The 27,724-nt window shown below is 43.0% G+C and overlaps 1 protein-coding gene across 5 annotated transcripts; it reads right to left on the bottom strand.

Annotated features, from left to right (window-relative positions):
- Positions 1 to 113: 113 nt before the first annotated feature.
- Positions 114 to 27,470, bottom strand: asnsd1 (asparagine synthetase domain containing 1). Of its 5 annotated transcripts, XM_072478037.1 has the most exons (8): positions 27,342 to 27,470; positions 23,993 to 24,046; positions 18,459 to 18,534; positions 13,613 to 13,780; positions 11,729 to 13,312; positions 9,403 to 9,459; positions 6,566 to 6,747; positions 114 to 4,142 (listed from the first exon to the last, which is right to left on the bottom strand). In XM_072478037.1, the coding sequence occupies exons 5-8, from the start codon at positions 13,184 to 13,186 to the stop codon at positions 3,884 to 3,886; spliced, it is 1,956 nt and encodes a 651-aa protein (XP_072334138.1). In that variant the 5' UTR covers positions 13,187 to 13,312; positions 13,613 to 13,780; positions 18,459 to 18,534; positions 23,993 to 24,046; positions 27,342 to 27,470; the 3' UTR covers positions 114 to 3,883. The 5 variants fall into 5 exon arrangements, with proteins under 5 accessions (XP_072334138.1, XP_072334131.1, XP_072334148.1 ...); XM_072478030.1 differs by lacking the exon at positions 13,613 to 13,780; XM_072478047.1 differs by lacking the exon at positions 13,613 to 13,780 and having other exon boundaries at positions 23,998 to 24,046.
- Positions 27,471 to 27,724: the final 254 nt, after the last annotated feature.

Here is a 27,724-nt window from a genome sequence, read left to right as displayed (position 1 = left end):
CAACCTTATCAAGACAAAGATACTGCAAAAGAGTTCTTTCAGCGCAAAAGTGTTCTGAATGCTGTTTTTCCCTCCTGTGTCTATTTGGCATTGAAGCAAGTGAAACACATGGATCTGAGTGCCAAATTGAATCTTTATTGTTGTAATGTTTACAGTACATTTTTTAGGTGCAATGACTCATTAGTTTGCTGAAAAGAGACATGGTGCTGAAGTTTAGTCTTTTACTCAACAGGATAAATGTAAGAATGCTAAATTTCAAACTATCATAACAATTTATACTACCTGAGAAAAGAATGCAGACAGGCTGGCAAGTTGACTGGCTATGGTGTCCTGGAGAAAGCAACAGGAAACTATCTGCTACCAAGCTCCCATGTAAATCAGAAAAGGCTTGAACACATTTGTTTTGTTTGCAAAGAACAGATCCCTGTTTATGGATGTATGTCACTTATAGCAAGTGTAACTGATTGTAACAGGCTTGACTGATTATCATATTGGTTGTTAATGCAGCTATTAGTACACTCAGCGTTGTTGAGCAAGTGCTTCCCAATTGTGGAATCACATCTGAAAGACATTTTGTTTTTGAAGTACGGCCTGGTCTTTACTCTGCCTACCATGAACAACAAGCTTGAAGCCAAGGTTGAGCGCAGGAACGCAAAGCTATCTTGATCAGATCATTGTGTATCGCACAACCCGACACTTTTGAATCTGATAGGTGCCCAGTCTACATCAAATTGGAAAGGCAATATATCTAAAAAATGTGAACAGCCATTTCACGCTGCTACTATGCAGTGGCGATATAGGTATTTTCCACTAACAGGATGCCACTATTAGTTCTGCTTAACATGCATAATTGAGCAACTGTGTGTGTGAATCTCAGTACAAATGTGATATTGGGTATGTAAGCCATATATCCCAATGATCAATTGATTCAATCAAACAACATGCTGCTTCAGTTTTTTTGAGATCAGCCCATATTCAGCCAGCCTGCGCTTGCACAACCCAAAACAAAACATCTACTTTCAGATGTGATTCCATATTTGGGCAGCATTTGCTGAACAATCGTGAATGTTATTAAGATAATCAGTTGAGCTTGTAATCCAGCTCATTTACGCCTGCTAAAAGCAATGACTATTCATATACATGGACCTGTTCTCAGCAGTTGTGCCTTTTTTGAATTACCCGGGAGCTTGGGGAGCCAGTTGTTCCTTTCTCCATGGCAATCAGCACCCTTTCCTCCTGTAATATAAATCGTTTGATAATTTTGATTTGATTTGTCTTGTCTCTTCAGCAATTTAAGTACTAACAAACAACTGTTTATATGAATTATTTTATAAAATCTTTTCAATTCATCCAGATCTACCAATTCAACTTGCAGCATCTTTACTACAGACTACTAACCAATAGCCCATTGACGGTATTTTTTCTAGATCATTTATAACTCAATTTCAGAGCAAGCACTATTACAAAGAAACTTACAATTCCTCTGTGACTGATATTTAAACTATTTGCACTGAGATTGTAAGAACTGTAATGGATAACTGTAAAAAAAATGATAGTTTACCACAATGTGGAGTACTAAAAACATTTGTGGAGGCCTAGAGTAAATTTTGAAGCATTCTCAATTTCTGCAGGTTCTATATTTTATCTGTAAGTTTGCAGATGACACTAAAATAGGTGGTATTGTAGAGTGAGGTAGGTTATGAAAAATTGCAGCAGGACCTTGATCAGCTGGGGAAATGGGCCGAGAAATGGCAAATGGAGTTCAATACAGATATGTGTGAGGTGTTGCATTTTGGAAAGTCAAATCAAGGTAAGACTTTCACGATGAATGGTAGGACATTAGGGAGTATCGTGGAACAGAGGGATCTTGGTGTTCAGGTGGATGGTTCTCTAAAGGTGGAGTCACAGTTAGATAGAGCAGTGAAGGCGGCTTTTGGCATGCTGGCCTTCATCAGTCAAGGGCACTGAGTATCGAAGTTGGGAAGTTATGTTGTAGTTGTACAGGACATTGGTGAATCCGCACCTGGAGTATTCTGTTCAGTTTTGGTCACCTTGTTATAGGAAAGATATTATTAAACTGGAGAGAGTGCAGAAGAGATTTACAAGGGATTGAGTTATAGGGATAGATTGGACACGCTAGGACTTTTTTCTTTTGGGCGTAGGAGACTGAGGGGTGATCTTGGGTGTATAAGATCATGAGAGGCATGGATAGGGTGAATGCACTCAGTCTTTTTCCCAGGGTTGGGGAATCGAGAACTAGAGGGCATATGTTTAAGAGGGGAAATATTAATGGGAACCGGAGGGGCAACTCTATTACACAGAAGGTGCTACATATATGGAACGAGCTACCGAAGTAAGTGATTGAGACAGGGACATTGACAACATTTAAAAGGCATTTGGACAGATACATGGATATGGGTCAAATGCAGGCAAATGGGGTTAGCTCAGATGGGTTTTTTGGTTGGCATGGACCAGTTTGGGCTGAAGGGCCTGTCTCCATGTCGTAGATTCTATGATAAACTGGAAATAAGTTATACTACGTAAGAGTAACATCTCAATTGAATTATAAGATACCAAGGTGAAATCCTTGTAGTGCCTGATCAAGGGATCCTAGTTGCTGCTGAGATCCAATCCCCTACTCTTACTACCAACTCCCAATACCACAACCCTTTTCCTGCTATCACACAACTATCATGAGGCGATCCTAGGGGCGTGATTTAACCAAAACATTTGTGTGTGTCATTTTGGGTGGGTTTGGCAGGGTGTTTCTCACCGGCTATTTGGGTGAGATCCACACTGCTATTCAATTGCACTTGGTCATTTTTTTTTTAGGGCCTTGGGGAGTTTCTACCCAGTCCAGCCTACAATTAGAAATATTTTCATCACTGGGGAGCTGAACTCGCCGGCTAGACCACCATTTTGAAAGTGTGCCCTGATCTCTAAGTGAGCTTGAGGGTCCCCCTGCATACATGGGCATTTACCCACTCCCCCAGCCCCTAAAGTGAGGACACCCTGCTATGGGGTCGGGCATGGAGAGGCTGTTAAATCGTACCCTAGGCCTTGTATGGATGTACTACTGGCAGCAACCATTGCCTGTTTGACAATGCCATCAGTGGGTAAAAAGCTACTTGTTGCTGATTGGCCAGCAGCTCTTGGCAGACAGGACTTTTGCCCCAGTGGTTCTTGATCTGTTGCTCAATTAGGTGCCTGAGTGACACTTTATTTGGCAGGCCTTCCTGAAAAGAGCCAGTGGGTGAGTCCACATCGCCTCTATATTAAATACTGCCACATGTCTACTAGTTTTCAATAGGGATACCTGAACCATATTCAAGTTGTATGATCTGGGTTTACTGGGATAATCAAATACTGAGCCATCTTTAAACTATTTTAACATTGAATGCCTAAATTGCATTTAATGTATATCTGTTTGGGTCGAGTGCTCTTTCCAAGAGCTGGTGCACTCTGTGGGCCGAATGGCCTCCTTCTGCACTGTAAATTCTATGTTCACTATGATATGGAACAGGTTTTCGCATTCAGCTTTTGAGATCTTGGGCAATTGTGTTATCTGACCAGATACATTTTCAAAATGCTTTATTATATCCTGTCTGAATTAATTAGAAAGCCATCTAAGGGGCAGTGTTTCCGATGCTCTGAATGGAAAACAAATTAATTATGATATGCAGAATGAAATTATTTGCACTAAAATACTACAGAATGAGTATTTGCAAGATCTAAACTTCAACAGTGTACAGTACTCATTTGATTGCATAATTATGTAAAGCCACCAGCATCTCACCTGTATTTCTTTTGATTCTTTTTTATGTTTGTATTAAATATTGTACCTTCCTTAAAAGTGACACTGAAGGACAAAGTTCAGCGCAAATTACTGAAGAGCCGAGTTTTGCTGTAACCTGTTGCACTTATCAGAGGCCTTTTCTTTGTTGTTTTCCATCTTTGCAATTCTCGATCCAAACTGCATGGCTCTTTTTGGGAGAACAGCAGATGCAGTAAGACCAAGTTCTTTTGCAGCCATTCGTAGAAGAAGTTTTTCGCCAGTCCCTCGAGGCAGCGTCAAGTCTGCTTTCTCCCACACAGGAAGTGCATTTAGAAAACAAACAACTTCTTCATCCAAAAAGGGAAATCTGAAATAAATATTTTAAAAATGTTTTAGTACATATATTCTTATGAGCATTTTCACCTAAGTTCCTTACCATTCATGTAATTTTTGTATTGAGAGTACAAAAACTTTATTTTGTCATAAAAGCAAATTAATGCGGATGCTGGAATCTGAAACCAAGAGAAAACGCTGGAAAATCTCAGCAGGTCTGGCAGCATCTGTAGGGAGAGAAAACAGCTAACGTTTTGAGTCCAGATGACCCTTTGTCAAAGCCAAAAGACATAGAAAGTGGGAGATATTTATACTGTTGGGCGAGGGAATGAAAGATGAGTCATAGCAACAGAAACCAAGGGAAAAGAGAGCTAATGGCAGTCTCCAGAGAGTAAAAGGTGGGAAAGGCCAAACCGCATAGAAACTAAAATCAAAGGGTAAACTGTGACAAATGTCATGGCTGGTGCAACAAACCCACAATGTCAGTGTTAAATTGCTACACTCCATTTTAGCTACTGGGTGGGTGAATAAACGGTTTGAATGCTTTGTAACTATGAATTATTTTTGATTTAGTGAATTCCTATTGTCAGTTTTAAGTTGTCCTCCTGAATCTGATAAAAAATTAACAGATACTGTTGAGACAGAAGAGAGTGGTACCTTGGGTAATGTTAAAACAATTTCAAAAATGTTTGAAGCTCAGCCTGAGCAGTTAATTGTGGCCAGGCTTTCACTCGAGGTCTGGTTTGAGAATCACAGCTAGATTGTTTGTGGGAGTATGGGAAAACTTGCTTGATGAGTCCACTCCTGCGTTATTCAATCTGTCACAACTCAGTAGAATAGCAACAGCATGCAGGATTTCCTGATTATAGTGAGCAATGAGACACTTTTTCATTTTAAGGCATCCTGATGTAATAATACAACGGAATCAAATAAATTACTTAAGTGAGCAAGTCCAAAGTAAAAATCTACTCCTACTACGACTGTTCCATTTGTCATACTCTACCCTTGACTATAGTACTGCAAGGGGATAGTTGAGGTCTCTGATAAATGAATTATTTATCTGCAGAACCTTTGGATCCTCAGCAGCTGTTCATGTAGCAGACTTGTATCTGGACAAATCGTAATCCTTGGATAGTATTCAATCTTACTCTGCTTCATTTTTGTAACTTCAATTTTAGACTTGGCTTTCTCTTTTTACAACAGATGGTAATAGTGAATTAAATTATTGTTACATCACCCTGGGCAAGTGCACGGGCAATTCCAGCTCCAGCCCGGAGTCACAACACTAGTGAATTAGCCAATAATTCTTATAAAAAGTATTTGGCCCTTGGCTGCCCAATAATTACAGTCACCGGGTTTGTAAGTTGAACCGCAATTACTGTTTATAAATAACAAAAATAAAGATGAAATATGCAGTAAATGCAACTGAACTGCAAGCTAACCTACTACCTTCTTTAACTGTCCCACCCTCTAGCCACACAAGGCAGACAAATGGGGGGAAATAATAAGTTTGAAGCTCAAAAGAAATGAAAAATGAAAATCGCTTATTGGCACGAGTAGGCTTCAATGAAGTTACTGTGAAAAGCCCCTAGTCGCCACATTCCAGCGCCTGTTCAGGGAGGCTGGTACGGGAATTGAACCGTGCTGCTGGCCTGCCTTGGTCTGCTTTAAAAGCCAGCGATTTAGCCCAGTGAGCTAAACTAGCCCCAGATAAAGAGTCTTCACTTCAAATAGTGGATCCTCAACATATATTCCTCAGCACGCTGGTTGATCAGAGCCTCTGGTTTATACTGGGAATGGTCTCCCTTAAAAGAGTCGTTCATTCAGTACTTACAAGAAACCGGCTTTCTTCTGGAGAGGCAATTTAGTTTTTATTGAATTGGGCCTTCAGTTCTAGGTTCACATTCGGGCCTATTTCTTTCTTGAGATACTTTATCTTACATCAAACCCTGCTTCCAGCTCATGGTTTGACTTCAGGCCTCTGCAACCTCCAACGATCGGGCCCCAAATTGCTGGACAGAGGAGAGTCAGCTCTCAAAGTGGCCTACTGAAAAAAAAGTTTAGCTGAATCTTTTGGGAGAGAATTAATTGGAATCCTCCATCCAAGCTGCAGAATCAAAAGTAAAACCAAACTGGAACCTTGTGATTTAGAAAACATTCCAGTGGGATCAGATCCAATACCACCTGTTATCAGGCAGAGCACAGCCCTTTGGGCCATTCACTGGCTGCCAGCCAAATCAATCAAACTGAGTTATCACATATCAGTCAGAGTCAATCTAAAACAGCACAGCCTTCTGGATCCTTCTGTTTCAATTAAAGGCACAGGCTGCCTTAAAGACACATCTCCACAAATCATCCATGGATCAAAAATGCAACGGCAGAAATAAAAAGGGAAAAAAGGAAATAAGCAGGAATACAAAGGAAGGACCCCAGCATTCTCAAAATTAGTAGACTTACCTTGCTTCTTTTCCATGGTCTCCAATGACTCGGTCATCTCTTCCAAGATTACGTGAGGAAATGCGACCAAGTTCCAACCCCAATTCTTTGACCAGGCCTTCACAACCTGATGCTTTGTAGCAGACACGGTGACGGGAATAACCCGCAAGTTGTTCGTCTGCTCCTATCCCAGTCAAAACCACCTAAAAACATAATATCCTGAGAATAGATAAAAATGCACTGTATTGTTCAAGACTAAATACTCTATATTATCAAGCAACCCTCCTTTTACATGCTTTAGGATAAAAACAGCAACTAAATTATGGGTATTAAGATTTTAGATGACAATTTTATTTTTAAATTTAGAATACCCAGTCCTTTTTTTGCCAAATATGAACTACTTTTGCATAGCCAATCCACCTACCCTGCATATCTCGGGTTGTGGGGGTAAGACCCACGCAGACATGGGGAGAATGTGCAAACTCCACATGGATAGTGACCCAAGGCCGGGATCGAACCCGGGTCCTCGGCACCGTGAGGCAGCAGTGCTAACCACTGCACCACCCCGTCAGGTGACAAAATATTGTATTTAAACCTTAGGTTAATATGTTTTAAAATAGCTGAGGAATGTGGGCAAACTTTTAAACTTATTTATATATCCAAAGACTGGCGAAGTTTTATAGGACAGTGATTTTTTTTTGTAGCAATACAAATTGCTTTTTGAGGAAGAGGTTATGGACAGATAAATATGAATGGGGAGTTGAGCTATTTGGGGGGGGGGGGGGGGGAAGTAGAGGTTGGTTAAAAACTTAAGATGTTTCAATACAATATGCATTTGCTTTAGTTGAGAAATATGTGGGGAACATAGAAAATAGGTGCAGGAGGTGGCCATTCGAGCCTGCTCCACCATTCATAACGATCATGGCTGAACTCAATTGCCTAATCATCACTTTTCCCCCATATCCTTTGATCCCCTAAGTGCTATATCTAACTGCTTCTTGAAAACTTGAAATATTTTGGCCTCAACTACTTCCTGTGGTAAGGAATTCCACAAGCCAACCACTCTGGGTGAAATTTCTCCTCATCTCTATCCTAAAATGTCTACCCTATAACCTCAGACTGTGACTTCTGGGGCGAAATTCTCCCCCAACGGCGGGATGTCCGCCGACTGGCGCCAATCAGACGGGCATCGCGCCGGCCCAAAGGTGCGGAAGACTCCGCATCTTTGGCGGCCTAGCCCCAACATTGAGGGGCTAGGCCGACGCCGGAGGGATTTCTGCCCCGCCAGCTGGCGGAAATGGCGTTTGTTTCCCCGCCAGCTGGCGCGGAAATGCAGCGCATGCGCGGGAGCGTCAGCAGCCGCTGTCAGTTTCCTGCGCATGCGCAGTGGGGGGAGTCTCTTCCGCCTCCGCCATGGTGGAGGCCGTAGTGGAGGCGGAAGGGAAAGAGTTCCCCCACGGCACAGGCCCACCCGCGGATCGGTGGGCCCCGATCGCGGGCCAGGCCACCGTGGGGGCACCCCCCCGGGGTCAGATCGCCCCGCCCCCCCCCCCCCCCCCCCGCCAGGACCCCGGAGCCCGCCCACGCCGCCTGGTCCCGCCGGTAAATACCAGGTTTGATTTACGTCGGCGCGACAGGCAATTCCTGGGCGGGACTTCGGCCCATCCGGGCCGGAGAATCCAGCGGGGGGTCCCGCCAACCGGCGTGGCCCGATTCCCGCCCCGCCCAATCTCCGGGAGCAGAGACTTCGGCGGGGGCGGGATTCACAGCGGCCAACGGCCATTCTCCGACCCGGCGGGGGGTCGGAGAATGACGCCCTAGTTCTGGACAGATCCACCATCGGGAACATCTTTCCTGAATCTACACCGTCTAATCCTGTTAGAATTTTATAGGTTTCTATGAGATCCTATACTGTTTACCTACTGAGTCGATGAGAGAAAAATCACAATTCTTGGTACTCGAAGCAGTGCAAGCGTGCTAGCATTCAGCACAAGGGAAACTTTGCAAGTTGAGGAAATCAAACAATTTTACGCTGGAGGGTGCAGAGAGCATAGCCCTCACAAAAAGAGATTCAGAGAGTGTAATTCAAAATCCAGCAACAGCTTTATATATTTACTTTATATGGATGCGTAAAAGTGGATCTCATGTAAAATTTAACTCCATGAATATTGACCCAAAAAACTCCATAACTTTTCATATTTTTAAAAAAAATTTAGAGTACCCAATTCAATTTTTTTTCCCAATTAAGGGGCTGTTTAGTGTGGCCACTCCACCTACCCTGCACATCTTTTGGATTGTGGGGGTGAACCCCCGCAAACACGGGGAGAATGTGCAAACTCCATACGGACAGTGACCCAGAGCCGGGACCGAACCTGGGACCTCGGCGCCGTGAGGCTGCAGTACTACCCACTGCACCACCGTGCTGCCCATAACTTTTCATATTCTGTGTGTAAAAGCAAATCCTAATGTTTCATGGATCAAAGTCCAAAAATTTCAGACCTGAAATATAATCCTGGAGATGTAAATAATTTAATTTCATCGTAAATGTATAAATATTAATGAAAATGAGTACTGGTTAAAATATGTTTGTTTTTATTTATTCAAGTTATTAAAGTAAACAGATTATATTAATAATTATGAATTCTTCAGTATAGTTTTTACTTTATTCCATTGACGATTGTTTTTGTATTTCACTCAGAGCCCAAATAAAGAATGTATGTTATCCCCCTTGAACTCATTACCAGTGTAAAAGCCATGACTTCTAGCCAAAAATAATTGATCCCCAAAATCTGACTTTTATGCAAGCATATAGGATATCTACTTTCAAAGAACTAAATGAGGAAGAATAAGAAGTTTACCACAAGGAAGGTCACTGCCAATTTATTTGCTCTGCATTCAGTAGCCAATGGCGAGATCTGCAGCATGATAGTCATAGAATTAGATTAACGCAACATCATGGATGTCTACATGGAAATAGGATTTTTTAACAGCCCCTCCCAAAAATAAACTCTTGAGAACTTGGGACAGAAAATGTAGTTCTTAAAATCGACTTAATCCCCCAATGTGGACAGATCAAAAGGGAAATCTACTAGAATGGCAGTAGGGTTCTGGGCACAATAATAGAGGCAACCATTCTACACCAGATAGATCTGTGTATCTGTCAGATTAATTGTAAGGGTCTTATTTGAGTTTAGGATTGTTTATTGAAAGAAATGTTAATTCCGACTTCCGGTGACGGCGGGCGAGAGGCGGCCGCACAATGGCGGGGTTCCCGTTCGGCAATGGCATTTTCGGGGCTTTAAGCCCGGTCCCAGGGTCCACGGAGGCGGCAGAAGCAGGGAGAAGGCACGGAGGAGGCACAGTGAAGACACAGGAGGAAAAAAAGAAAAATGTTGAGGGTGAGCAAGAAAACGGCCGGAAAAAAAACAGCTGAAGGTCCGTCGGGGAGTGGAAAGGTCACCGCGGGGTCACCAAGGAAAATGGAGGCTGGAGCACCAGGGAAGGCCGCACTGCTTACGGCTGAAGAAATAACTAAGGTGATGGCTGCGGAATTTGAAAAGCAGTTGGCGCAGATTGCGAAATGCATGGAGACGGTGAGGAAGGAGATGAGGGAGGTTTTGAGTGTGCTGGTGGAGGAGGCGGTTTCCCCGGTGAGGACAGAGGTGGCGAGCACAGTGGCGGAGGTGCGAGAGCAAGGGGAGGCGCTGAAGGAAGTGGAGGAGACGTTATTGCAGCACGGTGATCAACTTGCCTCGGTGTGGAAAGAGATGCGAAAGGTGATGGACACTAACAAGGATCTGCGAGGAAAAATGGAAGACCTGGAAAATAGATCCAGGCGACAGAATGAGGATTGTGGGGCTGCCCGAAGGAGTTGAAGGACCGAAGCCGACTGAGTATTTTGCCGCGATGCTGGCAAAACTATTGGGGGGAGGGGGAGGATCCCTCCCGATATGAACTGGATTGGGCTCATCGGTCGTGGAGGCCTGTACCAAAGGCGAGTGAGCCGCCAAGGGCAGTGACTCTGTGCTTCCGTAGGTAGTGTGAAGGAAAACATCCTGAGCTGGGTCAAGCAGAAGCGGTTGGTGCAGTGGGCTGGAGCTGGTATACGTGTATACCAAGACTTTACGGTGGAGCTGGCAAGGAGGCGGGCTGCCGTCAACCGGGTGAAGAGGGCACTGTACATTAGCAAGGTGCGGTGCGGCATTGTATATCCAGCGAAGCTGAGGGTGACTTACAAGCTCAGGGACTTTTATTTTGGAATGGCGGAAGCAGCGGAGGAGTTTGCGAAAGCAGGACTGTGGCAGAACTGACAAATTGAGGAATGGCCATGTGCCGATGTAACCTCATGACTATTTTCTTCATTTTTGTATCACTGCGCGTGGGTGTAGAGACTAAAGGAGCCAATGGGGTATATATTTGGACAAGGGAAGGGATGGGACTTTCACTCAAAATGAGGGTTCTTTGGGGTGTAGGTGGATATGCGGGGTTTTTGTGCTAAAAGGGGATCTTTGGGCTTTCCGAGGGCCGGGCAAGTGGGAAAGGGACCCGGGCGGGGGCCTCCACCGTGGCCGGTTTAAGCCGGCCAGTGAACGGGAGTGAGGTGGGAGGAGGGACTGCGGCCATCGGAGTCTGGCAGAACAGGGTCCGAGTGGTCTAGCCGGGGAAAAGTTGGGGGGAAGGAACCGAGGTGTTACAAGAGGCAGTGGACGGGAGGAGCTGGAGACCGGGGGTGGTGGGGGGGGGAGAGCTGTGTAAGATTAAGGGTGACTACGGGTAATCCCTGATTCCTTTTTGTCATTTGTTTATGTAAACATGCGGGTTGAGGTTTGGGGGTTGGTGGGTAGATGGGATCGTTGTTATTATGGGTACTGACATATCTTGCTGACTATTGTTTATTGTTGATGGATGTAAATGTGGGAGAAAATGTGAAAAAGGAGAATTAAAAAAAAAAATGTTTTTTTAAATAAATGTTAATTCTCTTAACAATGCGGAATAGATATAATAGAATGTACTTTTCATGGAGGTTTCTTGGCTTTGCTGTTGCTTTATATTTAACTGATGATTTAAGCAGCACACAAAAGATCTGTGCTGGGATTTAAATTTTAGGGAATCGTGTGCAATGGACACAGGTATTTTTACATTCCAAATAGTGTGTGAAAATGTTCTTTTATCATTAATACACACCTTTGCAGTGCTGATGTATGGCTGAGTTTCTCCATTACTGGTGTTGGTACCAATACCTCTTGCAGCAAACCACACTGCACAGCCGATGCTGTCATCAAGTACTGTGTCCAAAGGGTGCACTAAATGACTAATCCGCTGTCGTCTCATTTCCTTCAGTTCTTCTAATGTGATATTGATTTCTATAAAATTCCATCTCCTGGCAGGGTTTATAATTTGCAACTCTTTTAAGCCTGACAGTCCAGTGATTCGGTCAGGCACATTAAAAGCAGTTGCCTTTTTAACACTACCATTGTCACATTCTAGAGTTTCCTCTTCAAGTGTGCTGAACACATTGCTTTTCTTCTTTTGCTTTGTTGAGGTCTTTTGTCTTTTCTGTTCTTGCTGCTTAAAGGCTACATTCAATAGATCAATAGGTTCATCTGGTGGAATATGATGGTCAGCCAAGGCAGAAAGAACCATAGAATCAACACCTCCGGAAAAAAGAATGGCAACCTTTGCTTCGTCAGAAACTGTGAACTGATCTGAACAGATGGGGCGATTTTCACTTCTTGGTAAGAAAAGCACTCGCCGTCTAACAGATTCACTCAAGACATTGATGAACTTATGAACTAATTGCTTCTTGTGTTCATTTGAAAGAAAAATCTCAATATTTACTGAAGATGGTTCACAGTTTGCAGTATCAGTACATGACTCAGGCATGCTGCAATTCATAGGAATAATGGGGGCTGTGAGGAAAAGTTTTGATTCATTCAAAAACACAGAAACAAAATTGGGCAGTTTTTCAGTGAACTGCTCTTTATCACCTAAATGGAGAGTCTTGAATTCATATTCAATGCGCCCATGTTTCCATGGATACCACGATATTGCCAACAATTTGGCATTGGTCTGTTTCTGGATGTCAATTTTGTAAAGTCCGCATGTTGGTACTTCCTTCCAGGGAACATTTGCACACTGTGGAACAGAAGTACTCACTGATGTAAGAGTAAGACATAGGTTCTCTACATTCTTAAATTGCCACAGTAAACTACGTCGACCAAAAAAGTCTCGCCCAAACCACAAGCAGTGACTGGATAGTTGGTAGTATATGAAAGCCCAGGGACCCTGAATAGAAGAAAAGACCGACAGAATAGATTCTTCATTCTTACATGAAGATAACTGCTGAAGAATAATCTGAGTATCATTGCCTTCAGGTCCAATTTTAATTCCACCAAAAACCTCCCCATTCCAAAGCAGAAGGTTTCCTTGAGCATCCTGCATGGGCTGTGGGTTTAAGCAACCCCTCATATGAAGCACATGACCAGAGAAAAAGACATTATAGCCCAGCTCAGGCACTTCTCTGGATAAATGTTGACTATGGTTAGGGCCTCGCCGCTGTAGGCTTTCAAGCATATCCTTTGCCAAAACATCAGAACCATCTTTCTGAGGGGCTAAAATTAACATACAACAAATGCCACACATTGTGCGCTTTTAAATTTAACCATTAACTTCAATCAATAACAAATAGTGATGCTGCTGTTAGTTACTTCTTCATTTTTTCAGAGTTTTCTAATTTCTGGTATTCTTTCTTCATCTCATCAAGAGCACCTGTAAAGATTACACTGATTATTAGATTCAATGGATGATATAACCTATAACAAAAGAACACAAAGTAAATAATGCTTTCACAGCAGCTATATTACTAAAATTGATTTGAGTTTCCTAAAGATTTGAAAGTACAGATTAACTTGCTTACCTTGCAGGTCAGCTGTTGAGTTCGGGAGTGAGAGCTGGGACCTTCGAATCAGCGCGGGAATTTTGAAAAAGCGCGGGGGCTGCGAGGCAGAGGGGACCATTTAAAAGGTCGCTGCCTGTGGTGAGGTGAGTACAGATTAACAACTTACTTACCTTGCAGGCCAAGTCGATTTCAGCAGGAGCGGAGCAGGCTAGTCCATTTCAGCGGGGGCAGTGCGGAAGTGATTTCTGGGAGGTAAGTTTCTCCTTTAAATTCTAGTGTTTAAGGTGGGAACAGGAAGTCGACCCGCGGACCTCTGAGAAGACCCTCACCAATAAATTCTGGTGGAGAGGAAACCCGAGACATTACACGTGTAGTGTCTCCCACCCTACTCCTCCTCTAACCTAATAATAAAACCCTTTGGTGTGAGTTAAGTACCATATTTTATTATTGTTATTAATAGTTTTTTTTTTATATATATATAAAAAAATGTAATTTAGTTGTTAGCCAGATCTTGGTAGAAAGTTAGAGGAATGGCAGGGAAGGGAGTGCAATGTTCCTCCTGCAGGATGTTTGAGGTGAGGGATGCCGTTAGTGTCCCTGCTGATTTTACCTGCAGGAAGTGCTGCCATCTCCAGCTCCTCCAAGACCGAGTTAGGGAACTGGAGCTGGAGTTGGAAGAACTTCGGATCATTCGGGAGGCAGAGGGGGTCATAGATAGCAGCTTCAGGGAATTAGTTACACCAAAGATTGGAGATAGATGGGTAACTGTAAGAGAGACGGGGAAAAAACAGTCAGTGCAGGGATCCCCTGCGGTCATTCCCCTGAGAAACAAGTATACCGCTTTGGATACTTGTGGGGGGGACGACTTACCAGGGGTAAGCCATGGGGTACGGACCTCTGGCACAGAGTCTGTCCCTGTTGCTCAGAAGGGAAGGGGGGAGAGGAGCAGAGCATTAGTAATTGGGGACTCTATAGTCAGGGGCACAGATAGGAGATTTTGTGGGAGCGTGAGAGACTCACGTTTGGTATGTTGCCTCCCAGGTGCAAGGGTACGTGATGTCTCGGATCGTGTTTTCCGGGTCCTTAAGGGGGAGGGGGAGCAGCCCCAAGTCGTGGTCCACATTGGCACTAACGACATAGGTAGGAAAGGGGCTAAGGATGTCAGGCAGGCTTTCACGGAGCTAGGATGGAAGCTCAGAACTAGAACAAACAGAGTTGTTATCTCTGGGTTGTTGCCCGTGCCACGTGATAGTGAGATGAGGAATAGGGAGAGAGAGCAATTAAACACGTGGCTACAGGGATGGTGCAGGCGGGAGGGATTCAGATTTCTGGATAACTGGGGCTCTTTCTGGGGAAGGTGGGACCTCTACAGACAGGATGGTCTACATCTGAACCTGCGGGGCACAAATATCCTGGGGGGGAGATTTGTTAGTGCTCTTTGGGGGGGTTTAAACTAATGCAGCAGGGGCATGGGAACCTGGATTGTAGTTTTAGGGTAAGGGAGAATGAGAGTATAGAGGTCAGGAGCTCAGATTTGACGTCGCAGGAGGGGGCCAGTGTTCAGGTAGGTGGTTTGAAGTGTGTCTACTTCAATGCCAGGAGTATACGAAATAAGGTAGGGGAACTGGCAGCATGGATTGGTACCTGGGACTTCGATGTTGTGGCCATTTCGGAGACATGGATAGAGCAGGGACAGGAATGGATGTTGCAGGTTCCGGGGTTTAGGTGTTTTAGTAAGCTCAGAGAAGGAGGCAAAAGAGGGGGAGGTGTGGCGCTGCTAGTCAAGAGCAGTATTACGGTGGCGGAGAGGATGCTAGATGGGGACTCATCTTCCGAGGTAGTATGGGCTGAGGTTAGAAACAGGAAAGGAGAGGTCACCCTGTTGGGAGTTTTCTATAGGCCTCCAAATAGTTCTAGGGATGTAGAGGAAAGGATGGCGAGGATGATCCTGGATAAGAGCGAAAGTAATAGGGTAGTTATTATGGGAGACTTTAACTTTCCAAATATTGACTGGAAAAGATATAGTTCGAGTACATTAGATGGGTCGTTTTTTGTACAGTGTGTGCAGGAGGGTTTCCTGACACAGTTTGCTGACAGGCCAACAAGAGGCGAGGCCACATTGGATTTGGTTTTGGGTAATGAACCAGGCCAGGTGTTGGATTTGGAGGTAGGTGAGCACTTTGGGGACAGTGACCACAATTCGGTGACGTTTACTTTAAGGATGGAAAGGGATAAGTATACACCGCAGGGCAAGAGTTATAGCTGGGGGAAGGGAAATTATGATGCCATTAGACGTGACTTGGGGGGGATAAGGTGGAGAAGTAGGCTGCAAGTGTTGGACACACTGGATAAGTGGAGCTTGTTCAAGGATCAGCTACTGCGTGTTCTTGATAAGTATGTACCGGTCAGGCAGGGAGGAAGGTGCCGAGCGAGGGAACCGTGGTTTACCAAAGAAGTGGAATCTCTTGTTAAGAGGAAGAAGGAGGCCTATGTGAAGATGAGGTGTGAAGTTTCAGTTGGGGCGATGGATAGTTACAAGGTAGCGAGGAAGGATCTAAAGAGAGAGCTAAGACGAGCAAGGAGGGGACATGAGAAGTATTTGGCAGGAAGGATCAAGGAAAACCCAAAAGCTTTCTATAGGTATGTCAGGAATAAGCGAATGACTAGGGACAGAGTAGGACCAGTCAAGGACAGGGATGGGAAGTTGTGTGTAGAGTCTGAAGAGATAGGCGAGATACTAAATGAATATTTTTCGTCAGTATTCACTCAGGAAAAAGATAATGTTGTGGAGGAGAATGCTGAGCTCCAGGTAAATAGATTAGATGGCATTGAGGTACGTAGGGAAGAGGTGTTGGCAATTCTGGACAGGCTGAAAATAGATAAGTCCCCGGGACCTGATGGGATTTATCCTAGGATTCTCTGGGAGGCCAGGGAAGAGATTGCTGGACCATTGGCTTTGATTTTTATGTCATCATTGGATACAGGAATAGTGCCAGAGGACTGGAGGATAGCAAATGTGGTCCCTTTGTTCAAAAAGGGGAGCAGAGATAACCCCGGCAACTATAGACCGGTGAGCCTCACGTCTGTAGTGGGTAAAGTCTTGGAGGGGATTATAAGAGACAAGATTTATAATCATCTAGATAGGAATAATATGATCAGGGATAGTCAGCATGGCTTTGTGAAGGGTAGGTCATTCCTCACAAACCTTATCGAGTTCTTTGAGAAGGTGACCGAACAGGTAGACGAGGGTAGAGCAGTTGATGTGGTGTATATGGATTTCAGCAAAGCGTTTGATAAGGTTCCCCACGGTAGGCTATTGCAGAAAATACGGAGGCTGGGGATTGAGGGTGATTTAGAGATGTGGATCAGAAATTGGCTAGCTGAAAGAAGACAGAGGGTGGTGGTTGATGGGAAATGGTCAGAATGGAGTTCTGTCACAAGTGGAGTACCACAAGGATCTGTTCTGGGGCCGTTGCTGTTTGTCATTTTTATCAATGACCTAGAGGAAGGCGCAGAAGGGTGGGTGAGTAAATTTGCAGACGATACTAAAGTCGGTGGTGTTGTCGATAGTGTGGAAGGAAGTAGCAGGTTACAGAGGGATATAGATAAGCTGCAGTGCTGGGCTGAGAGGTGGCAAATGGAGTTTAATGTAGAGAAGTGTGAGGTGATTCACTTTGGAAGGAAAAACAGGAATGTGGAATATTTGGCTAATGGAAAAGTTCTTGAAAGTGTGGATGAGCAGAGGGATCTAGGTGTCCATGTACATAGATCCCTGAAAGTTGCCACCCAGGTTGATAGGGTGGGGAAGAAGGCCTATGGAGTGTTGGCCTTTATTGGTAGAGGGATTGAGTTCCGGAGTCAGGAGGTCATGTTGCAGCTGTACAGAACTCTGGTACGGCCGCATTTGGAGTATTGCGTACAGTTCTGGTCACCGCATTATAGGAAGGCTTTGGAACGGGTGCAGAGGAGATTTACCAGGATGTTGCCTGGTATGGAGGGAAAATCTTATGAGGAAAGGCTGATGGACTTGAGGTTGTTTTCGTTAGAGAGAAGAAGGTTAAGAGGAGACTTAATAGAGGCATACAAAATGATCAGAGGGTTAGTTAGGGTGGACAGTGAGAGCCTTCTCCCGCGGATGGAAATGGCTAGCACGAGGGGACATAGCCTTAAACTGAGGGGTAATAAATATAGGACAGAGGTCAGGGGTAGGTTCTTTACGCAAAGAGTAGTGAGGCCGTGGAATGCCCTACCTGCTACAGTAGTGAACTCGCCAACATTGAGGGCATTTAAAAGTTTATTGGATAAACATATGGATGATAATGGTATAGTGTAGGTTAGATGGCTTTTGTTTTGGTGCAACATCGTGGGCCGAAGGGCCTGTACTGCGCTGTATTGTTCTATGTTCTATGTTCTATGCTGTCTTACTCAATCTTTTACGGTTGACAGAAGAATAAGCAAATCAAAGGCAAAAACATTGCACCAACATTGGACAGTGTATGAATTGACAAAGCCTACAGTCTAGTTATGACACATTTGTTGAACAAGAGAATAAAAGCATTTATCAAATATTCTAGTAATTACCTTGGATGTTTCACATATTTAAATATTTAAGCATATTATTCACCCTTTGAGAAATGCAAGACAATTTCTAAAAATTTAGTCTGGAACATGATTAATTTTTCATTGAGTAAATTGTTACTAGTTTCAATTTAGTAACTTTATCAGGATTCAGAACTATGATCAAATAATTCCACTACTATTTATTTTATAGTTTCTGTCACTATTAATGATAAACTCAAGATTGGAACTTGAGTGCTAGTCACTTGACCATTCTCTCAGGTAAGGGATGGTGCAAACAGAAAGGGTGTATTAAAGGAGTGGGGAAAGGCAACGTAAAAGTGGAAGGGGAAAAAAAGCCCAAATTTTGTGTTAGACCAATATAAAAATTAAAGTAACAAGAAACATGCCATATACCCAGCACATTTAACAAAATGCCCTTAAAACAAATAAACTTACATTTACATTCACTTAGAGTCTGCGTTTGATCTGCTGAGAAAAATATATTGCTGTTGGGTTGCTGCTTATAAACTCGCTAAAATGGAATAAAAGACAGCTATTAATAAAGCAAGATCAAAATAAATCACGGGATCATTTATTAGCTGTGGGCATTAGGGTTTGCTAATTGTAGGTACACTATTTATGTATTGCTAAAGTAAAACAAAAACTTATTTCAACATATCTGAATTTAATATTTGACACTTAAATCTCTTGGTAATATCCTTGCTTGATTAGAAGTTACTGTCCCCACTGATTTGCCTATTACGAGACACTAAATTAATTTTAAATTTGGCTGGAAAGAGTGGCAAGTTCGTGGCTGACAGAATGTTGAAACAAAGTTGGCCAAATTGAGTGAAAGGGCAAGAAAGCTCTTCCACCAAATCCCATCCTATTGGAGTCATTAAATGGTTTCAAGAAAGGATATATTTTTGATTTAAAAAACAGGTTAAAGGAATATGGGCAACAGATGTTTAGCACAGGGCTAACTCGCTGGCTTTGAAAGCAGACCAAGGCAGGCCAGCAGCACGGTTCAATTCCCGTAACAGCCTCCCCGAACAGGCGCCGGAATGTGGCAACTAGGGGCTTTTCACAGTAACTTCATTTGAAGCCTACTCGTGACAATAAGCGATTTTCATTTCATTTCATTTTTTTCAGATGTGGAGGTGGATTTGAGACTATAGAATCATAGACCAGAAAGATATCAGCCATGATCTGATTGAATGACGGAGCAGGCTCAAAGGGCTGAATTGCCTACTTCTGCTCCTAATTCTTATGTTCTTATGTTCCGGAGTCAGGAGGTCATGTTGCAGCTGTACAAAACTCTGGTACGGCCGCATTTGGAGTATTGCGTACAGTTCTGGTCACCGCATTATAGGAAGGACGTGGAGGCTTTGGAGTGGGTGCAGAGGAGATTTACCAGGATGTTGCCTGGTATGGAGGGAAAATCTTATGAGGAAAGGCTGATGGACTTGAGGTTGTTTTCGTTGGAGAGAAGAAGGTTAAGAGGCGACTTAATAGAGGCATACAAAATGATCAGGGGGTTAGATAGGGTGGACAGTGAGAGCCTTCTCCCGCGGATGGAAATGGCTGGCACGAGGGGACATAGCTTTAAACTGAGGGGTAATAGATATAGGACAGAGGTAGGTTCTGTACGCAAAGAGTGGTGAGGCCGTGGAATGCCCTACCGGCAACAGTAGTGAACTCGCCAACATTGAGGGCATTTAAAAGTTTATTGGATAAGCATATGGATGACAATGGCATAGTGTAGGTTAGATGGCTTTTGTTTCGGTGCAACATCGTGGGCCGAAGGGCCTGTACTGCGCTGTATCGTTCTATATCCCTGTGCTGTATTGTTCTTTGGGGTTTTAGCCAAGGGTGGTATCATGACCGGTACAGGCTTGGAGGGTCGAAGGGCCTGTTCCTGTGCTGTATTGTTCTTTGTTGATCATCGGCAGCTCGGATTACCGATTTCACCGTAGGTGGGATTTAAAAAAACAAACCTTTGTGGCATCAGTTTTTTAAATCTTTGAGACCCCCCCTGCCAGAGATAGTAAGCAGGTTAGTTTGAGTTCCAAGAGGATCCAGAGCCAACATACAGCATCTGTATTAAGCAAACAGCACAAGGTAGCTGCCTGAAATCTTCATCAACTTTTTGTACTGTTAACAAATATGACAGTATGAAAGTGGCAATGCAAGAGGCAAAGAGGGAGAGGAATTGTTGAAATATGACAGGAGAACTTACTTGATCAGCGCTGGATCGAGTTTGGGGAACGAATTGGGGCAAGTGGAGCATATTTAAATGGGGGAACATTTGGGAAACAGTGATCATAATAGCAACAGGTTTGGCGTAGCTATTAAAAGAAATCAAGAAAAATCAAATGTTGAAAAAGCAATTGGCCCAGGTGGGCTGGAATCAAAGATTTACAGGTAAAGCTGTAAATAAGTAATGCAAGGCCTTCAAATAGGATATAAGTTGGATGTAGACTTGGGCACATTTCCACAAGAGAAAAGGAAGTGTGTCCAATGTCAGAGCTATCTGGATGATAACGCTATAGAGATTAAAATTAAAGAAAAATAGGAGGCTTTTGATAAATGTGAGGTTCCTAAATCAAAAGAGAACCAAGCTGAATATAAAAGTTATGAGGGGCAACTGTAGAGAGATAATCTGCATCCAGAGAGTGCATGATTGGCTATGATAAATTGCCCTTAGTGTCCAAAATTGCCCTTAGTGTTGGGTGGGCTTACTGGGTTATGGGGATAGGGTGGAGGTGTTGACCTTGGCTAGGGTGCTCTTTCCAAGAGCCGGTGCAGACTCGATGGGCCGAATGGCCTCCTTCTGCACTGTAAATTCTATGATTCTATGATAATAGATTAGCAAGCAAGAAGGAAGTCAAAAGTATTGCACAGACATATAACTAGTGTAACCGGATAGGCAAATGAAGGGAGAGATGAATTAAGATCCAAAAGGAAATTATTTTTGAGATTGAGCTGCTAAATAAGCACTTTGCATCGGTTTTCATTAAGAAACAGGATGTTACCAATGCCACAGTCAAGAAGCAGGTTTTAAAGGTTCTAGATAGGATTAAAATAGAAAAACAGGAATTGCAAAAAGGTTTGCAGCACTCAATGGTTTGCATTGAATGTATCTGAGGTTGTGAGGGCAGAGATTTCAAAACATCTGGCCACAATAGTCCAATCCTCTTTGGATATGCAAGTGGTGCCAGAGGATTGGAGGAATACAAACATCACACATCTGATCAAAAAAAAAAAAGGAGAGAACAAACCCAACAACTACAAGATAGACAGCCTGATTGTAGAGAAACCTGTAGAGGCAATAATTCAGGATAAAATTAATTGGGGCTTGGAAAAATGTGGGTTGATAATGGAGAGTCAGCATGGATTTTCTAAAGGCAAATCCTGTTTGACCAACTTGATTGCATCCTTTGATGAAGTAAAAAAGGGTTGATGAAGATTGTGCAGTTGATATTGCCCATATGATCATTCAAAAGGCATTTGATATATACGTCACAGTAGACCTGTTAGCAAAATAGAATCCTAGAGTCCATAGGTTGAAAGGGGGTGTGACTGGATTCAACACTGGTTAAGCAAAGAATCAGTGTTTTTTTCAGGCTGAAGATGTGTCTCTCAGTGGACCACTGCCCTTTATGACATATATTAATGATCTGAATTTGAATATACAGGACCTAATTAATGATAATAATATTCTTATTGTCACAGGTAGGCTTACATTAACACTGCAATGAAGTTACTGTGAAAAGCCCCTAGTCGCCACATTCCGGCGCCTGTTCGGGCCGGTACCTGTTCGGGAATTTCAAAGTATGCAGATGACACAAAACTGGGAAATGTAAGAAAATATAAGAGATAGGAGGACATAGGCATTCTAGTGACAGTGGTAAGACACATAGCAGCTGAAATTCAAAGTGATTCATTTTGGTAGGAATAATGGAAGAGTCCATGTAAACGGATAACTCCAATTTTAAAGGGGGTGCAGAAACAGAAAGACCTGGGAATAGGCACACAAGACTTTAAAGATGGCAAGATAAATTGAGAAGATTGTAAAAAGGCATACACGATGCTTAACTTTGTGAATAGAGACAAGTACAAAAGCAAGCAGCAAAGTTTATACAACACTAGTTAAGTTTCAACTGGGACACCGAGAATGAATGCAAAAGCCTTAGAAAGTCTGCAGTGTGGGTTAAGAGGAGATTTGATAGAACTGTTCAAAATAATGAAGAGTAAATAAGAACCTTTTTCCAGAGGTAGAAGGGTTTGTAACCAGAGGACACAGATTTAAGCGCATTAGCAAAAGAACCGGAGGCGACATAAGGAATATCACAGTAAGGTGTGGATCTGCACTTCACTACCAAAAAGGATGGTTGAAGGTGGTTCAGTAAAGGGAATTGGATAAATTATCAAAGGGCTATGGGAAAGAGAAGGGAAGTGGGATGAACAATTCACTCAGTGGCGACTGCGCAAGAGTGGGATCTCTGGGTGATTTTTCCTGTCTGAAGGCCAAGGATAATAAAGCCATTTGTAGCTCTCCAACTGGCATTGCACAAATCCAGCAAAGGCTGAAAATCAAACCTGGACCCTTCTGTTTTTTTATAGGAACAGGAGTATGCCATTCAGCCCATCTAGCCTGCTCCGCCGTTAAATATGATCATGGTTAATTGGACACTTCAATGCCTATTACGCACACTATCCTTATAACCCTTTATGTTATTGTTAATCAGATATCTATCCCTCTCTACCTTAAACATACTCAATGACTGATCTTCCACAGCCCTGAGTAATAGAGAATTCCAAAGATTCTGTGGAAAGAAATTGCTCCTCGTAAGTGGCATCCCTGTTATTTTGAAATTGTATCCCCTGATTCTAGACTCCCCAATTTGTATCTACCCTGTATATTCCTTTAAGTATTTTGTAGGTTGCAATGAGATCACGTCTCAATCTTCGAAACTCTAGAGAATATTGTCCCAGTTTATCCAATCTCTATTAAGACACACCCATCAATCTCAGAACAAGTCAGGTAAACCTTTGCTGAACTCCCTCTATGGTAATAATATTCTTTCGGAGGTAAGGGGGCCAAAACTGCACACAGTACTCCAAGTGCGGTCTAACCAAGCTTCTATACAATTGAAGCAAGACCTCACTACTCCAATATTTTTGTGATAAAGCTTAACATTTGATTAGCCTGCCTAATAGCTTGTTGCACATCCATGCTAGCCTTCAGTGACTTATGGACACCCAGGTCCCTTTGTACATCCACACTTTTTATTTAATTACCATTTAAGAAATACTCTGTACATCTGTTCCTTCTACCAAAGTGGATGACCTCACATTTTATTCCATTTCCCATGTTCTTGCCCACTCACTAAGTCTGTCCAAATCCTCCTGTAGCCACTTTACATCATCCTCACAACACACATTCCCACCTAGCTTTGTACCATCCGTGAACTTGGAAATATTGCATTTGGTCCCCACACCCAACTCATTGATATATATTGTGAACAACTGGGGCCCCAAGTACCGGCTACACAAGAATGATCCGATTATTCCTACTCTGTTTACTGCCTGTTAGCCAATTCTTATTCCATGCCAGTATATTGCATATATTATACATACACATGTGCGTTTTTATTTTGCCAATCACCCTATTACCAGCATGGCACCTAATTCTTAATAAACTTAATAAGTGTGCCTCTATTATCTTGATTGCTGGATTATTCTAAATGTTGGAGGGGCAAGAAAAGAAAAACAACACTTGGAGGAGTTTTCCTGACATTTGTTCTAATTTTACTTTTCATTAGTTTTCATTTATATATTACTCTGTCCTTCTGCAAAATTACTCACATATTAGGACTAAATTTATATTATTTTATACTGCATTTGAAAGACAATCATCATCATGTTTATGCCAGAGTTCAACTTCTACAAGCATTAATTTTAAGATTTGCATTTCATGAACTTACCCGACCTTTCTTCAGGTTGGACAGCTCATCAATGGCAACATTTTGTTCTTTCATCTATTGCAAACAAAGTTACATTTGACACTGAAATTATCAAATAGAAACAAAGAATTGTAACTGAGTAGGCATTGTTGTTCAGCCCAAATGTCAACTTAGGAGAAGCACCCATTGTTAACAGCCAAGGGAATGTACTGTTCGATGCTATCGGCAGATGTTGGGATGTACAACTTACATAGCTGACATGGCATCGACACTGGAATTCATATACCACATTTGTGTGGTAGGCAGAACATGCACTAGATTTGGACATTTGCAATAGGCCGAGTATTGACCATACTGAACAAGCCTGTGCTTGTAAAATTCGAAGGAAGATGTCTAATGTTGAATGCGATTTCACAATTGAACAGCATTTGCTGAACAATTCCAGGTGTGCTAACAATTACAGTAACAACCCATTTAAGACTATCAGCCAGGCTTACTATGTGGCTCACTTACGCTTGCTCAAAGCTACATATATTTACATCCTCTGCAAGCAAAAGGAACATGTCCAAGCATTGCACCTTTAAAAAAATTTAACAAGCATATGGGGACAATTGTTACCTGGTGCATTCTCCCCGATAACACCTATACCAACCAGAGTCAACATGCCAACCAATCAGCACCCTTTTTTATGTAGTACACATTGTTGCTCCCTTTGAAATTCTGTCTGTCCTGATGAATGCTCATTAAAAAACATCCTCAACAAGACTCCTTTTTCAGCAACGCTCCAGTTCTGTACTACCAAGCACCTTTATCTTTATATTGCCTTTACTAATTCTTTCTACCAACGCATATCACTTTGCTCTTCTCTGTATTAAATTGTACCTGCCAAGTGTCTGCTCATTCCACCAGCCTGCCTATGTCCTCCTGAAGTCTATCACTATCCCCCTTCTAGTTCATTATACTTCTACATTTTGTGTCAAGCATTCTCTGTGGAAGGGTATTCCACATTCTCACCACTCTTTGGGTAAATAGGATTCTTCTGAATTCCCGACTGGATTTCTTGGTGACTATCTCTTATCCATGGTCTGTAGTTAAGATTTTCCCCACAAAGAACAAGAACAAAGAACAAAGAAAAGTACAGCACAAAAACAGGCCCTTCGACTCTCCAAGCCTAAGCTGATCATGATGCCCTAACTTTAAAAAAAGCCTTCTGCCCTTACTCGGTCCGTATCCCTCGATTTCCTCCCTATTTATGTACCCATATAGATGCCGTTTAAATGTTGCTAATGTGCCTGCTTCCACCACATCTTCTGGCAGTGTGTTCCAGGCACCCACCACTCTGCATAAAAAACTTACCCCACACATCACCCTTAAACTTTCCCCCCCTCAACTTGAACCTGTACCCCCTTGTAATTGACACTTCCACCCCTGGAAAAAGCCTCGGAATAAAATTGTGTGACGTACTGTAGCACAAAAAGGCAGCCTCCTTTGATAGAATATTTGAGAAGTTGTAAAGAAAACACAACTCCAAATTATAAAGCACTGCCTAACCTTTTTCATCCAACAGGATATGAATTCCAATCCTTACTCAACAGCAATAATAAGCTGCCTCTCCATAATGGGACTTTCTACTATATTTGCTCTATACTATATTTACAGCCAGATCACGGCTTGGGTTGCAAGTCTCGCTGTCCTGTCAAACAGGCTGCAATTCACTGCAGCCATGTTATTTTAACGTCATCTTCTTTGCTTTGTTGCATTTCTTCAAACGCCTTTCGGAAATCCCTATGCGCCTGTTAACACAACAAAACCCTCCCTGTTACCACAACAGAAAACTAAACCAGGTTAGGTAAGCACAATTTTCCTTTGACAAATCCATGCTGGATTTCCTTAACCAATCTACACTACTCCAACTGACTGTAAACTGACTAACCCTGGTTACTGGATATATTTGACAGGGCTATAACATCTCCAGTACTCTGGAAATATGGATGGGAATCATGCGGCGAGTGAAATGAAAATCACCATAGTCCCCGAGGACCATAAGCTGCTCTCCACTTTTGAGAGAGAGCTGACTAGTGATTTAACCTGAGGGTCACCGTACCTCAGGTGAGGGACAAGGTTAACCTCAGCCGTTTCTCTGCATCACAATCCAGCCAAGCGAGCTCACCGATCCCAAAAGTCTGACCATCCACAAAGCACCAGTCAGAGGTGTGCTGGAATACTCTCCACAGATGAGTGCAACTCTAGCAACACTCAAGAAGCTTGGCACCATTCAGGACAATGCATCTTGCTCACCATCTCCATCACTCGTGCACAGTGGCAGCAGTGTGTATCATCTACAAGATGCACATGCTCCCTCAACAGCACCTTCGAAACCTGGGACCTCTATCACCTCAAAAGGATAAGGCCTCTAACTCTTGTACCCCTCTGCAATTTCCTCCTCTATATTCTTCTCATGAATTGATGACCTACAGAATAAACCCAGTAGGGTAACAGCATATTTATTGTTTCTTAAATCTAATCAAGTAGATTTTGTCCTTGATCCCTCCAGGGCATCCTCTCTCTCAATCACTAAATTTCTTTCCTTAATCAATTCTGCCACCTGTCCTCAATTTCTGGCCTTTTGCACCACCAATTTCCTTCACCCCCACCACTGGCAGCTGTGTCTTCAGCTGCTAAGGTCCTAAGCTTTAGAATTCGCACTCTAAGCCTTTCCAACTTCCTTTCCCTATTACCTTAAGACACTCTTTAAAAACATACCTCCATATCCAACTGACCTATCATTCTTATGTAACTTTGTGTTAAATTATGTTCGATAGAATTCCTCTGAAGTGTTCAGGGGACATTTTATTATCTTAAAACGGTGCTGTATAAAGAATCCATTTGGAGCACAGAACGGTTACAGCATAGAGACTTGTCACATTGGTGCCTGCTCCCTGTAAGCGCTATTCGGCTTGAATCACTGACCTGCCTTTCCCCTGTAGCCTTTCATTTTTTATTTTCTCTTCAGATAATTATCCAATTCCCTTTTGAAAGCCACAATTAAGTCAGTCTCCACCACCCAGGCAGTGCATTCCAGTTTCGGACCACCCACTGTTTTAAAAAGATGTCCCTATTGTTGCCTCGGAAAACTGTCAAGGTTTCTATCTTTGGTGGGTTAATTAGACGTAACGAAATATTTGAAACAGATATAAATATTCAGATCAAACTATTTTCACTGGACTCGTCCCACTGGTCAAAATTCAGGACTTCATAACTGGGAGATTATAATAAAACCGAAAGGAGCGGTTTGCAGCCCTGCACAGCACAGGTTCATTCCGGGCTCCCATTCCTGCTGCCCAGGCGACAATTACTTTTTAAAAAATACCTGTTTACTCAGCTCTTCTTTCCGGGCCAACTCACTGTCTTGTATTGTATCTGAAGTGTCCTCCATCACCCCAAGTTGCCAGCCTTCCCTCTCCAGGTTATTGCCATGTGTGGACCCCGGAAGTACACACAGTGACTACACGCACGCGCAGCGGGGACGTTTGTCAGACCGACCTCACCAGCGCCCTCGGCGCTGAGGAGGGCGCATTACCTCTCACAACAGTGCTGAACTGCAAGGCTTCTGGGGCAGGGAAATCTGCTAAAATCAAGCCAACTATTTTGTATTCAGCGCCCAAATGTGAGTGGGATTGTGGAATAGATCTTCAAATCACTGGTAAACATCCTTAAAATCCCATGTAGCAAGAGCAGTATTGGAAAGGCATT

The sequence above is a fragment of the Scyliorhinus torazame genome, chromosome 2 (genome assembly GCF_047496885.1).
Source record: "Scyliorhinus torazame isolate Kashiwa2021f chromosome 2, sScyTor2.1, whole genome shotgun sequence".
Classification (NCBI taxonomy): Eukaryota; Metazoa; Chordata; class Chondrichthyes; order Carcharhiniformes; family Scyliorhinidae; genus Scyliorhinus; species Scyliorhinus torazame.
This window is presented reverse-complemented; position numbering and strand designations above follow the sequence as displayed.